Genomic DNA, 15,813 nt, shown 5'->3' on the forward strand with positions numbered 1-15,813 from the left:
CACTGCCCTATTGGTCAAAGATGCTCCTTATCACCACCCCTCACGCCATTGAGGGAGTGCTCAAACAACCTCCTGACCGATGGCTGAGCAATGCCGGAGCGGCTCACTACCAAAGCCTCCTCCTTAATCCCCCTCGCATCCAGTTTCTTCTGAGTGTGGCCTTAAATCCCATATCCCTGCTCCCCAGTTTAGATCCGGACACCCCACTACATGACTGCAAAGGAATCCTGAGCCAGGTACATGGACTGAGAAAAGACCTACGAGACCAACCCTTGCCAGATGCTGAGCTCACTGGTAGATGGATGGGAGCAGCTTTATACAAGATGGCAAAGGGTACTCAGGGGCGGCTGTGGTGTCAGAAGAGGACACTGTTTGGGGAAAGAGGCTAAACGTGTACACAGACAGCTGCTATGCCTTCACTGGCCCATGTCCATGAGGCCATCTACAAAGACCCTGGGCTACTTACCACTGAGGGAAAGACTATCAAAAACAAACAGGAGCCGGGTGGTGGTGGTGGTGGTGGTGGTGGTGGTGTTGGCACTCGGGAGGCAGAGGCAGGTGGATCTCTGTGAGTTTGAGGCCAGCCTGGGCTACAGAGTGAGTTCCAGGAAACTCGTAAAGCTACACAGAGAAACCCTGTCTCAGAAAACAAACAAACAAACAAACAAAACCCCAAAACAAACAAACAAACAAACAAACAAAACAGAAAAAAAAACCCAGGAGATTTTAGACTTTCTCACAGCCTTGTGGATGTCAAACAAATTGGCCATTATCCATTGTCCTGGGCATAAAAGAACTGACACCCTAATGGCTAGAGGGAACCAGAGGGCAGATCAGGCAGCAAAGAAAGCTGTGGAACAGACGATGGATAGCCTGGCCCTGATGCTACCAGACCTAGGACTGCCAGACTTCTCTGAAAATTCAGCTTATACCCCCGCTGACTTGTGCATGATACAGCATTTACCACGGGTGTGGCGGCCCCAGTGGCCAGCGAGCTGGTTGATGGCTGGTGATGGAAGAGTCATCATGCCAGGAAAGCTGAAGCCCTCCTTTGACACATTCTCCGTTCTACCGCCTCTGCACCTGAAAACAGAAGATCTGGAAAGGCAGTCCCATTTAAAAATCCTTTACCTTCAGCACAAGATCGAACAAACTGCTGAAAATACCTGGCCTGCCGATTCACCAGTGCAGACAATCAACCTAAAAATCCTAGAACCAGACTTAGAGGCACCAAACCTGAATGCTAATGGGAAATGGACTTCACTGAGGTAAAACCTGGCAAATATGCTTACAAATATCTTTTTAGTATTTATAGTTACATTCTCTGAGTGGGTAGAGACCTTTCACAGAAGGCATGAGCGTGCTCAGAGGGTTGCCAAAAAGCTACTTGAGGACATCATTCTGAGGTATGGCTTCCCTACCCTCTTGAGTTCAGACAATGGACCAGAGTTCATCTCTCAGGAAACACAGCTCCTGGTAAGGGCATTGGGGGCAAATTGGAAATTACATTGTGCTTATAGGTCCCAGAGTTCAGGTCAGACTGAGCACATGAACAGGACCCTAAAAGAGACCCTTACCAAATCAACTATGGAAATTGGTGGTGACTGGGTGGCTCTCCTCCCCTTTGCCCTCTACAGGGTTTGAAACTCACCTTATACCGTGGGGCTAACTCCCTTTGAAATCATGTTGGGAGGTCCCTTCCTATTTTGCCTAACTTAAAATCTTAGCTTATTGCTGAGTTTGATGATGTTAACCTGGCTGTTTCCCTCAAGGCTGTGGCTCTTGTGCATAAGGACATATGGTCTTGCCCGAGGGCCACTTATGAGACAACTCCACCATCCACGCCACATAAGTTTTGACCAGGAGACCAACCTCTATCATAAAGATTCTGTTTTTGCTGGCACTGCTCATCCTTTGCCACCCACGATTCCTGCTAATCCACATCAACCTGCAGAACTCACTTGGACTGTCACTGACATGTCCTATGGAGAAATCCTCAAACAAGAATCAGTTATGGCTCCACCTGGGACCTGGTTCCCACCTCTAGAATTTGAGGTACAGGATTTATTTCTGTTCAACAGAGACCGGCACCAGCTGAGAGAGAATGGTTTTTTATTCATACCCGGGACACAAGACTGAAAAGTCCTGGTGTCAGCAATGTGAAGTAGTTGAGTCTTACTTCTGTCCCTCTTGGAAATGTGTGAGTACTGGACCTATATGGTGGACACCACTGGTAAGAGACGATTTGATCTCAGTCTGATGAGGTCTATATGACAGTGGTTGCGGGTCCTATGGAAATCAGAAATGTAACCCCCTCAGGATAGAATTTACTCATGGGGGAAACAAAATCAGACAGAGGAATGGACCACTGGTAAGACCTGGGGTATCCAAATCCATGATGGCCCTGGACCTTATCTTGTGTTGATCCCAGGGGCCCTCTTCACCATTAGATTAGAGGTTCACCACCACCCCCACTGGCAATAGGACACAATTCAGTTGTTACCTCAGGAGGCTTCTGCCACCAAATCCCCAAGAAGAGACCAGACACTAGTAGTCCCCTTGGGAACCACTCCTTAGGGTCAAGATTCTTCATATAGCCAACACCCTTTATGGGACTTGGTTTCTAAAACCTTCCAGGTGATAAATGCCTCTAAACCCGATTTGACTAAAGAATGCCGACTTTGTCTACATGCATAACCCCCTTTCTATATTGGTGTTGCAATAACCAGTGATTACACCTCAGTCTCCCCAGCATCCTGCCCTTGGGGAAAGCAAGGAAAGATTTCATTACAGCAGGTGAATGGTATGGGAACCTGTGTGACACCCCCTGGAAAGCAAGCACTGCAGATTTATATAATCAGACCATCACCATACAAAACAACACTATTTGGCCTCTGCTGGATGATGGGCTTGCACTTTGGGGCTCACTCCCTTCATCCCATGGGATGGTCCTTAACACAGGACAAGGTTTTTGTGTGATGGTCCAATTATTTCTCAACATGAAATACTATAAAGGGGTCCAAATGGAACTGGCCTTATCCCCTATTCTTGCCAGGGCAAAATGGGCCATAGGGGCAACAGCTGTCTTACTCTCTTCCCTGGTAGGACTGGGCATAGCTGGAGCAATGGGAATGGGCACCTCAGCCTTAATTCTCCAGGATAGAAACTACCAAGCCCAATAATTTAAAAAAAACAAACAAACCATAGAACAGTATATATTCAAATTAGAAACCTCCTTAGATTCCCTGGCTGAGGTTGCCTTGCAAAATCGAAGAGGTCTGGACCTCCTCTTCATGCAACAAGGAGGCCTATGTGTTGCTCTGGGAGAAGAATGCTGTTTCTATGTCAATCATTCTGGGGTAGTGATTCAATGGCCTTGTTAAGAAAACAGATTGCTGTGGGATAATGCTTTTGTACACTGGTTTAATAAAACACTGATTGGCCAGTAGCCAGGTAGGAAGTATAGGTGGGGCAAGCAGACGAGGAGAATTCTAGGAAGAGGAAAGGAGTAAGGAGTTGCCAGCCAAACACAGAGGAGGCAAGATGACAAGGCAGAACTGAGAAAAGATACCACGCCACGAGGCTAAACACAGATAGGAATTATGGGTTAAGTGTAAGAGCTAGTCAGTAATAAGCCTGAGCTAATGGCCATACAGTTCGTAATTAATATAAGCTTCTGTGTGTTTATTGGTGTCTGAGAGGCTGTGGACTGGGTGGGACACAGGAAAACTTCTGACTACAACGAATTAATGATGAAGAGTAGAATGTATGCTCAGAAGCTGGGTGGTATGAGAACTTGTTCAACTGGTCCCCTTGGATAACTACCCTGTTGTCTGCCTTAGTTGGCCCCTTAGTGATCTTGCTCCTTTTGCTTACACTTAGCCCTTGCCTTATTAATAGACTAATTACCTTCATTCCCTAGTGGGTCAATAGCATCCAGTTAATGGTTCTTAGGTCCCAATACCATCCCATTGATCCTTGAACAGGCAGGACTCATGAATGGGTCCTGCATTGGTACTTGTGAAGGGAGGAATGTGAGGGGGGTCCCAAAACAGCTTGATCACACAACTTCCATGACAGGCTTAGAGGCCCAGACATAGCTTCTGTGACAGGCTTACTGGCAGGCAACACCCAGATCTAGGAAAAGTCATAAGCTAACACCATCCAGGGATGGTTCAGCATCTAAGGGGAGGTACCAGACATCCCAAATGTTCCAACCCTTAGATAAAATTAGATAAGATCACCAGATGTCCCTGAGCCTAGCACACACCTATTTCTCTTTTACAGATGCTCCTAGACAAATGTCAGCCAATCAGTGTCCTGAACCTTAGAAATCCCCTTAGCCCACCCTCTGCTATGATAAAAACCCCACCCTGCTTGGGCTCAGGGCTCTCTGCTCTCACTGCTGCATCAGACAGAGAGTCCAAGCTCTGAGCTTGAAACAAACGCTCTTTGCTTTTACATATGGGATTTGATCTCTATAGTCGTCTTTGGGGGTCCCCTGTGATCTGGGCATAACACTATGCAGCAGCTGGGTCTTCTGGAAGAACAGCCAGTGCTCTTAATTTCTGAGCCATCTCCCTAGCCTTCTTTGCTAAATTTTCAACTAATTTTAGTTTTTAAACTAAACAATTTAAACAAATATTAAACCAATAAATTAAACAAATTATTCTCTATCTATGCATGTTTTGCCTGCATGTATATCTACACTGCATGTGTATCTACATAGCATGTACATTCCTGGTGCTCACAGAGGCCAGAACAGAATTTCAGATCCCCCAGAACTGAATTTAAGACAGTTGTGAACTATAGGTGCTGTGTAGGTGGAGTTTTCCCGTGTCCCAGCAGTCACTCCCAAATAACCACAAGAGACAATATTAATTATAAATGCTTGGCTGATAGCTAAGTCTTATTACTAACTAGCTCTTACAACTTAAATTAATCCATTTATATTAATCTACATTCTGCCACATGGCATTGCCTCTTTCATCTTGAACCTCCTGTTTCCTCTCCTTGTCTTGATGGCGACTCCTCTGACTCTGCCCTTCTTCCCAGTGTCCTTAGTCTGGTTTTCCCACCTAACCTTATCCTGTCCAGCTATTGGCCAGTTTCTTTACTAAACCAATCACAGTGTAATTTACAGTGCACAGAAGGATTATTCCACAGCAGTGCTGGGAATTGAACCTGTGTCCTCTGGAAGGGCAGCCAGTGCTCTTAACCACCTATCCATCTCTCCAGCCCCCTATTAGTGTATTAGCACACACTGTGGTGCAAACTGCTGTGTGCTGTGGCATGAGGGTTTGAGGACAATCCCAGCTGTCAGCCCTTACCTTTCACCTTGAGTCAAGGTCTCTTGTTTTGCCAAAGGCTAGCTGCCCACCAAGCTTCTGGGAATCCTGTCTCCCACCCTATTATAAGAACACTGACTACAGGCATATAAGACACTACTGTGTCTGACTTTATGTGGGTTCTGGAGATCCAAACTGGGGTCCTCTAACAAGCACAACAGAGGTCTTACCCACTGAGTTCTCTCTCCAATTCTCCCTCTCCCTCCCTTCCTCTCTCTCTCTCTCTCTCTCTCTCTCTCTCTCTCTCTCTCTCTCTCTCTCTCTCTCTCTCTCTTTTCCTCTGCTGTCCTGGAACTCACTCTGTAGACCAGGCTCACCTCAAACTTAGAGATTTGCCTGCTTCTGCCTTCTGAGCACTGGCATTAAAGGCATGCACCACCACAGCCAGCCTCCAATTTTCTTCATAATCATTTTAGTTAATATAACTAGGAAATTTTATACTTTGTCTATCAGGGGTCTAGAGTTTTATGTATTCACTATTTCAGTGTGCTGTCTGCTTAGAGCTATCTTCTCTGATTTAATAATCAGGAAGTCATCAATAACCCTTTTCAATGTTTTATTGTTGATTTCCTTTAATGAATGTCGGTAAGCCCAAGACTATGTTGACTAGCTGACTTCGAGATGACTTCTTTTACTTTGAGACAGTGTCATTATATAACCCAGACTGCTCTTGAATCCAAGTTCTCCCACCTTAGCCTCCCAGGTGCTGAGATGACTCTTCACTGCCATTAAGTTTTAAAAAGGGCTGGGGCAATGGCTATTGAATTGTTTTTCAAAACAGGGTCTTTCTACATATCCCTGCTGTCCTGGAACTATGCACATCAGGCTGTCCTTGAACTCAAGAGCTCTACCTGCCTCTACTGGGATTTAAGGTGCTCCACCACGCCCAGCTGCTACTGAATTTTGTTAAATACATTTCAGCCTAAAGTCACAATCTTGAATCTGTTATAATTTAACTAACTCTATATGCATCCTTAATCTGATTCTAGGACAGACACATCTTTGCTAGGCCAGTTTTCTCTCACTTTTCATTATTTGGGCTGTTTCAATTCCGACTAGATATGGGAATTGCTATAATAGTAATCTCCTATTTTAACACATTAAAAGCACTTTAGAAGAGAATAATTTGTAATTATTCCATTGCCTTAAGTCTCAAAACAGCACTTGTTATGGTACCATGAACTCCCTTTGGTGTTTCACAGATCTCTAGCCAACACTTCATATGATTCTCACGCCCCTAGAAGAGCACTGACCTCCACGACACCACTCACATCTAGCCATTGTACCTGTGAGTACTCAGGAACTTACTCAGGCTGTGTCTTAAGGGTGGCTGTGTGAAAAGGCTGAGACCAGAGCACACATCACCTGGGATCCTTAGATATCTCCCAAACAGGCATTAGAGCAGCCATTTTCATCCATTTCACAACAGCCAAGCTCACGTCTGAAGTTCCCATGCAGGCAATGTCTCATTTAAGAAGAGTGATGTTTTAGAGGAACCTTTTTATTATGCTTTCAAGTTTCTAGAAGTGTTACATTGTTTGAGCCAAAGTTACATTTTAATTACTATGCCTTAGAGATCCATGCAACAAAAATGTTTCTGATCTGCTGGAGACTATTGTTTATGGGAGATAATAAGTCATGTGTTTTCACTCCCCTAAACTGTTTGACACATGTGCACCGGATGTGCTTATCGTACGTGGGCAGGAGGTTCACAGGCATGAAATGTCAGGATGTTACTTGCCCGATTGGATGTAGGCTGGAGGTACATCAGGATGTATGCTTGCCCCTGATGGGAAATGTAATGAATTATGGGTTTTCTTCTTTAAGCCTCTGCAAACTATGACTCAGGGCCATTTCCCAGGAACCTGGGTATGAATCTGGCCAGAGCCTATCTACCTGGCCACTATTTAATTAAAGCTTGCTTCAAATTTGGCTTTGGTATCTCACCCCTGGGATTAACATATATTAATTTTGAATACTTTGGTACAAATTAAAGGGAAAGCAGAGTCATAAAATGGTCAGGCTAGCAAGATGGTTCAGTGGGTAAAAGTGCTTGCTGCCAAGCCTGGAGACCTGAGTTTGATCCCCAGGACCACAGGGTGGAAGGGGAGAAGAGACTTCTCTTCAAGTAACCTCCATGAGTGCCACAGTAACTTGTGCGACTCCGGCCCCATTAATGTAATAAAACACATGCATGTCTTGATGCTGGAATTAGGATCACTGTCCTGTTAAAAATATTCAGAAAGAACAAAACAGTAGCAGTGCTTTTCTTTTTGAGATAGTTTCTAAGTGTGGTCCTGGCTGTCCTGGAACTACCTCTGTAGACCATGCTGGCCTCAAAACTCAGAGATCTGCCTGCCTCTGCCTCCCAGTGCTAGGATTAAAGGTGGGTGCCACCACCACCTGGCCAGTGGTAGTGTTTAATTTTCTAATGATTTTGCATGGCTAGGCATTTATTACAACTTATAATCTACACTTGCAGTGTGCGCTGTTCCAGCCTGTCTTGAGTTTCAACCAGTCATTTAGTACAGTGGCATGTACACATGCACAGGCCAGAGCGGGGTGCACTGGATGTCCCACTCTATTACTTGCCACCTTACTCCCTTGAGACGGTCTCGTACTGAACCTGCAACTAGGCTGCCTCCAGCAAGCCCCATTATCCTGCTGTCAGTCACCCGAAGTCTGGGGTTACAAGCAGGTATGTGGCCATTCCCGGCTTTTTAGAAAGGTGCTGGGAGTCAGGACCTCGTGCTTACCTCTGCCAATCCCCCAGCCCCAAAGCCGTCACTGAGTGGCAGAAATTCTTTCAGAATCTACTAAGGAGAAAATAAGGTCGGGTACAGTAGTACATCCTGTCTCAAAAAACCAAAACAAGCAAAACAACAAAAAAACCCAAAAACTATTCCCTGCCACTACCATCCCATTCTGCAAATTAAGTCTCCAGTGCAATTTCTACAAACGTTCTCTGGGAAATGCTTTCCTCCACGTGGCTCAGGTACTGATAGGATGTGTGTAGTGAAATCGGGCTGTCCTCAACCTCAACATGGAAGGATCTTCAACTGCCACACTGTTACACTAGCCTTGGGCAGCTTCCCCAGACCTTCTGTGGGTAATGCATGTATGTGTGTAAGCCAGACATCACAACAGATGTCCTCTTAGATAACTCCACACCCTTTTTAAAGGCAGGGTCTCTGTAAACCTGGAACTTACCAATTCAGCCTCACTGTGTAGCCCTGGCTGTCCTGGAACTCACTCTGTAGACTAGGCTAGCCTTGAACTCACAGAGATGTATCTGCCTGCTCCTGCTTCCTGAGTGCTAGGATTAAAGGATTAAAGGTATATATACCAGGCTGCAATTACTTGACTCCTTGGTAGCAAAGCCTGAAACCATAGTTTTAATAGAAAGGAAAAAAGAAAACCTACGAACAAAGTGCCTGATATCTTTTTGTTTGTTTTTTGGAGACAAGGTTTCACTGTGTAGCTCTGGCTGTCTTGGAACTCCATTTCTAGACCAGGCAGCCCTCAAACTCAGAGATCCACCTGTCTCTGCCGCCCAAGTGCTGGGATTTGAAGGCGTTCGCGACCACACCCGGCAGGGCCTGATATCTTACTAGACCAATGTAAAAGGACAAAGCCCCTTCCCGCAGAGAATGTAACAAGCAATTTAAACAAAACAAAAATGGTCTGTTTTATTTACAACACTCAGTGCATCTTACACATGACATATTTTCATTCCCCGAGTCTTTTGAAAGCAATTCCAATTCCAGTTTATGCAATGAGCTTACAGGAGAACCTTAGGATAGCCACCAGACACCTTAGAACCCAGATCCTAAATTTTGATATTTCACACTATATTTAATAGAGGACTGCTTTTAATTAAGAAAAACTAAACTGCAATTAATCACTACCCTCTGGGATCTTTAACTCAAACACAAACTGGATTAGCCTATTTTGAAATACTATTAGAGTTGGATAAATTATTTCAACCTCCCCTCAACAATAAAGTACATGCACAAATTAAACATGGTAAATTACATTAAAGATCTCTTATTTCAATACTTTCTTTTTGGACTCTCTCAACTGTTTCTCAATTTAGGGTACAGATGGGGAGAATACAGTTGAAAAACTCTGACAGGGCCACATCCTTACAGAGAGCCCATGGCAGGAAGGCAGGCAGCATCAGGGGACCTCATCCCAGCCAGTACAAAACAGCAGCCCTCTTTATTGCTACCCCCTAATCACCATTACCTAGATTTCAGTATTTTCTGAGTTGACAAGAATCACTGTCCTGCTACATAAAGATCTATAAAAATGCAATGGGCAGTCAACACTGTCAAGAGAACTGGATTAATTTTCACCTGTACAGCTGCCTCCTGAAAAAGAAACCAACGGCCTGGCTCCTAAGCCAGAGAGGAGGACGGCACAGAGGCCATCTCCACACTGACCCACCCAGAGTACTCCTGTGCTCTGTCTACTCCCATGACATATTTCTCCTCACAAAGAAGGGATTGTTGCTACCTGGTGTAGGTGCCCCTCCTACAGGAAGTGATTGAATTGGGAGATACTGAAACAAGAAATAAAGTTTCGTGTTTGACTTAGCCCAAAGAATTATAAGAGAAAGGAACGGTGAGGTAGAGTTGAGAGAGTTCAACTAAACTTCTGAGCACTGACCTTTAGGCACACTCTGTAATTACAGACCCCATCAAAATCCCCTTATGACACAACGTGGCAGCCCCCCTGAGGGAGTGTGAGGCTCAGAGCCACCTGAAGTCTCCATTCCCGGCATATCAGCTATTATTTACCCAACAGTGAAGCAAATAAAAACAATGCTATCCATTTCTGAATTTATTTAAACAAGTCAATTAATTTAGAAATCCCATTCAAACAAAACTTCTGACGACATGTAAACACACTGCCATGTTCCTGAAACAGATGTTAACACCTGATTTAAAAAAAAAAAAAAAAAAAAAAGGAGTTGTTAATCGCTTGTGAGGAAAGCCGTCCTTTAATAAGGCCAGTCTTCAGCAGAACTAAACCATTTTACATCTTATAGCTTTCCTAGCTGAAAATACTATTAAACTACAGTCAAATATAAAGACAGTTTTTGATGGATAGATCAGTACCATTGGTTATAGCTTTTAAACAGGTTCATTCCCGGCGCCACATGAAAACAAGCCACTCACGTCAATAAATCATGGCTTTTTTCTTTATCACAATTCACTAAGGTGATGTTAATTATGGTCCTTGTCAAACACGTTTGGTAAAGGCTATTTACAGTGTACATGGCCAAGCATGCACTATTAACAGTTACAGAGAGGCCTGCCAGTTTCCTAGAGATCACACAGTGCCTGAAAATGGTGACAGATCACACATCATTTAAATCAACACAGTTTCAAGCAGAAAACGTTCCTTTTTTGACCACAATTGCAGTAGTTACATGAAAATTCTTATAAAAACATGAATCCCCTTCAAGAAATTGATGCATATTCTACGCACTACAGGTTAAGGCAGTAAAAAAATGTATTCCTGATAACTGGAGGTCTCCACAATGTCAATTAAAGCTGTCTGACTACTTTTCCATTCTTCATCATATGCTCAAAAATTGTGAATTACTTAATTTTTAAAGTAAAAAAATTACTAGCAACTAAGAGTTGACACTGAAAAAACTGCTAGGGAAAAGAAAAATATTAAGTTGGATTTTGCCTGAAAGTTTTCAAATCATAAACAAGAGCATTATTTGTTAGTCTCAGCCTTAAACATATCAAACAAATAGTATAGTTTACCTTTCTTAATTTAAAATATACTGTTATTTTGAATAATTCAAGTAATGTAAGACTATCAAAAATAACTTTGTAAGCCATACAAGTGTTTGTCAATTGCATTTTTCAATGTTTTAAGAACTTTTTAAGAACTGTAAACTAAACCAAGACAGTTTAGTTAAACAAATGATAAATGACTTTTTATTTGCACTTGTGATTCTTTTAATATAAACTGCTACAACAAATATGTAAAGATATGGCAGATTACACATTTGATCAAAGCACTTTGATTTAAGCATAAAACAGATTCAAATGGTCTAAGTTCGTGCATAAGATCCAAGGAGCTGCCTACTGATTTCTAGGCGGCCTTCTTTCTAATCAGAACCCACTATTCCTCAGCTCAGATGAGACAGGGCACAATCTGTTGTAAACAGGGAACTGTTGTAAAACCAGGATAATATTCTTCAATGAAGATCATTCTCGTTCAATTGAAAAGACTCTCCCAAGTGTCTTCCAGCACTGTAGTATGTATTCTGTTGACCTCTTAATCTCATAAATTAATGTTCCTTTGATTCCATTTTATGGTGGTTGTGTTCAGTTTTGTTTTAAAAATTGGTTTAAATTTATATAAAATTCTGTACATGTTCACAAATTATTGCATAAACAGCATAATCTTCAAGACAGTGTTTGTAAACACATGTCCAATTCAGAAAAAAAAAAAAAATTCACGTTTCCCGTCTGGCTTTTTTCTTCTTTTTTATTTGTTTTGGAGATTCCCAGTTAGTTTCAGACTTGGCTAAAAGAAAAAAGAAAAAAGATGGAGGGGGTGAGCAGAGAAAAATATAAGGTGGCTAGTCAGTATAGATCAGTAACATAAAAGTAAAAACTATGAAAAAACTTTTAATTGTTCAAATTTGATGTTTTAAGTTTTCTGGTCTTGGATCTTTTCAAGTTAGCTATTATCTGCTTCCCTCCTTTTCCAAGTCAAGGTATTAACTGTGACTGCTTATACTCAACTGGTGCCAACTCACAGAAATGGTTTCTCCTCCTCCCCCTCCCTCTCCCCTCCTACCTCTCTTTGAGATGGGGCACTATTATGTTGCTTGACAGTTGGAGAAAAAGAGGGAAAGACAGTAACATGCAGCCCAGGAACATGTGCAAAGGAAAAAGGCAAGGAGCCAAGAGAGCAGATATGCCAAGCCAGCTTCTCATTATCTTCACTGCTCAGGTTATCTTAGCAGCCTGGGCCTCAACTCAATTCTGTGAAGTTTCAAGGAAGCATGCACTTTCAGAAGGCAGGGTTTGTTCTACTATCCTACCAGACACCTAAGATCAGAACCTTTACACGATGTCAGAAAGATGCAAGAAGACAAACAGAGCACTTACTCTGCGAGGGAGGCACACTATTTTGCTTAGCATTTGACTTGGGTTTGTCTGTGTCTTGTAACATTGGTGGCACTTGGGAAGAGCTCTTGTCAGAGTCACCTTTTGATAAGGTAACAGATGGCTCGGTAGAGTTAGCAGGTGGAAGAGTCTTGATAGGCTATTTTGGAATAAAATTATCTCAGAATTTTGTATAAATTTCATATAATATTAAGTACTATAGCAATATCCAGAGACCAGCAGCAAGCAAAATGGTTTCTAATTATTTATAGGTAGTACTATACCTCATTTCTGCCCTCTAGTGACATAACTAAACATGGCATCATCTACAACATCTATGAATACAGTGAGACAAAACAGATAAATATAGACAAGTCAAAATCACCAAAAGCTAATTTTGGGGATAAGTTTTTTAAAATAACGTCTACCAACTTGGGACCCCTGCCAGAATGAGTAAGACCATACACTCCCCAGTGGGCTCTCCATTTAGTTTGGTGCATGGTAGCACACACGCCTTTAATCACAGCACTCAGGAGGCAGATGGATCTGTGAGTTAGGGGCCAGCCTGGTCTACAAAGTGAGTTTCAGGACAGCTAGGGCTATTACACAGAGAAATCCTGTCTCAAAAAATCACAAAAAAGAAAAAGAAAACAAAAGTTAAAAGAGCTAATGAGGCCGGGCGGTGGTGGCGCACGCCTTTAATCCCAGCACTCGGGAGGCAGAGCCAGGTGGATCTCCGTGAGTTCGAGGCCAGCCTGGGCTACCAAGTGAGTTCCAGGAAAGGCGCAAAGCTACACAGAGAAACCCTGTCTCGAAAAACCAAAAAAAAAAAAAAAAAAAAAAAAAAAAAGAGCTAATGAATCTCAAATAAGAATCTCCTGTTTCATTATAAATAGTACTTTAGAAGTTCAATCAATTTCCACCAACTTTGAACTCATCAAAACTGTTAAAGACAAAAATAGTGAATTACTTTTATTTATCTATTTAGGGTTTTCTTTTTTTTAGACCTTCAGTCTATTAGTCCAGACTGGCCTAGGCTTGCTTTGAATTTAGGGCATCCTTCTCAATGATCTGACCTAACCTCTTCCCTAGCAAGCAGGGATACTGCAAACAGCAGCAGCTTGTGTGTTCCACAAGCAGACTGTGGGAAGAATCCTACTGATGCAAGCAACCAGTATAGATCTTCAGACTTTTGAGTCTAGTAATGAGATTAGAAGTTTAGGGTAGTGTGATTCGTAAGTGCAATATTAAGAACGCTTATTTGGAATGACTCGGGTGTGAGAGAGAGAGCTGAGTGGATTACTTCACTGGTCAGCTTTAACACTCACCATCACCCAGAACACAAAAACAAGGGGAACTTCTGTTTCTTTTGCTCCTACTCTTCCTGGCTCCGCGAAAACAAGAAAAGCGATGTGAGCTCAGAGAGCTGCTAGCACTCTTTCCTTCTCTAAGGTACTGAATCTACATTAATGTTGCTCACACCTCCTTAGAGCTCCTTACATCACACCTACAGCTTTGTTAGAACTTCTCATCTTCTTCCCCTTATATTTTCTCACTTTACTTACATTAAGTCATAAAAGGGCTCAACTGCTTTTTCATAAAATGACCTCTGAGCATTACTTAGATCACATCCCTTTACCTCAGAACACCTAGGAATTTAAAGCATCCAATCTAGGTGGGAAATATGACTGTCACTGTTGTGGGACAGTACTGCTAGAGCTCCCTCTCTCAGCAGTCCTGCTGTCAGAGCTGGTCCACGTTCTCTCAGACAGGGATGCTGTCTTACCCACTGCTGTAGCCTAGTTCCTCCAACTTGTTGAGGTTGGCATACAAACCTCAACAAGTTTTGAATGTGTGCATGAGTCAGGTAATTCAAACAAAGATACTTTACTTAAATGATTTAGATTTGTTTTCTGTGTGTAAGTGTTTTGTCTCAAGTATGTATATGTATCATGTGCCTGGCGCCCAACTAGAATTACATATGGTTGTGAGCCACCATGTGGGTGCTGGAAACCAAACTCTGGTCTGTAAGAGCAACATGTGCTCTTAACCACTGAGCCATCTCTGCAGCCCCCTAATATATATTATAATAGACACCATGACAAAAGCAGGTTTTTTTTGGTTTGTTTTTGTTTTTTCTTTGAGACAGGGTTTCTCTGAGTAGCCCTGGCTCTCCTCAAACTCTACCTTCCTCTGCCTCCCAAGTGCTGGGATTAAAGGCATGTGCAACCATGACCCAGCCCAAGACAACTACTAATAAAAGAAAGCATTTAATTGGGGTCTTGCTTATAGTTTCAGAGGGTTAGTCACCATGGCAGGAAGCATGGTGGCAAGAATGGTGATGGAGCAGTAGCTGAGGGCTACATCCTGTTCCACAGGCCCAGAGAGACTGGATCTGGGCTTTTGAAATCCCAAAACCCACCCTCAGTGGCACATTTCCTCCAACAAGGCCACACCTCCTAATCATCCTAATCCTATCAAAGAGTTCTATTACTTCATAACTATACTCAAATATATGAGCCTGTGGGGGGCACGTATTTAAACCACCACATACAAGTTACCCAATGAGAAATCAGGGTTTTCTTTCAGTCACTGATCCAGACCCTTCATAAACTAGTTTCTTCTGACTCATCAATATTTCCATAAAAAGCACATGATTAAAAAATATGTCATTGTCAGCTACAGAGGTACATGCCTAAAACTCCAGCACTTGAAATGTGGAGCAGGAGGATCAGGAATTTATGCCAGCTTTGGCTAGACATTGAGTTTGAGGTCAGCCAGAGCCATATGAAACTTTAACTCAAACAATAAACAAAACAAAATCAAACTGAAGCAAAACAATAAGAAAACTTCAAAAAATTGTTACCTAATTTTAAAACAAATGTTACATTTTGGGAAACTGAACAGGTCGTATTAAGGCGTGTACTTTGGGTAAATGCAGCCGATAAAAGCACTTTCTCTTAGGTCTTCTATCCTTTACATGCCTAGATGTTTAGAGGAAAAAGTATAGTGTAGCAATCCTCTTTAACATTGGGGGACTCTGTTTCGAGATCAGCAGTGGGTGCTTGAAACTGCAGGTAGTACCAAAACCCATGCTTCTGTTGTGTTTTGTTTTCCTTTTTCGTGAGACAGGGTCTAAAAATGTAGTCTTGGCTAGTCGTAAACCTAGAGATTCACCTGTCTCTGCATCCTGAGATCAAAGGTGTGCCCCACCCTGACACATTGCTCTTTTCTTTTCAATATTTCTGTGGATCTCAGCAACCTCAACATACAATTTTTTTTTTTTTTTTTGCGACAAGGTTTCTTTGTGTAGCCTTAACTGA

The 15,813-nt window shown here is 42.6% G+C and overlaps 1 protein-coding gene across 4 annotated transcripts in view; it reads right to left on the bottom strand.

Moving 5' to 3' along the window:
• Nucleotides 1–11,280: 11,280 nt before the first annotated feature.
• Mtdh (metadherin) overlaps nt 11,281–15,813 on the bottom strand; it is a 49,096-nt gene continuing 44,563 nt past the window's right edge. For all 4 annotated transcript variants that reach the window (XM_059248025.1, XM_059248024.1, XM_059248027.1 and 1 more), the window contains 2 exons: nt 12,494–12,650; nt 11,281–11,903 (listed from right to left, as the gene is read on the bottom strand). In XM_059248025.1, coding sequence (XP_059104008.1) covers nt 11,833–11,903; nt 12,494–12,650 — 228 coding nt within the window. In that variant the 3' untranslated portion in view covers nt 11,281–11,832. The remainder of the gene's footprint in view (nt 11,904–12,493; nt 12,651–15,813) is intronic.

This window comes from Peromyscus eremicus, chromosome 20 (assembly GCF_949786415.1).
Source record: "Peromyscus eremicus chromosome 20, PerEre_H2_v1, whole genome shotgun sequence".
Lineage (NCBI taxonomy): Eukaryota > Metazoa > Chordata > Mammalia > Rodentia > Cricetidae > Peromyscus > Peromyscus eremicus.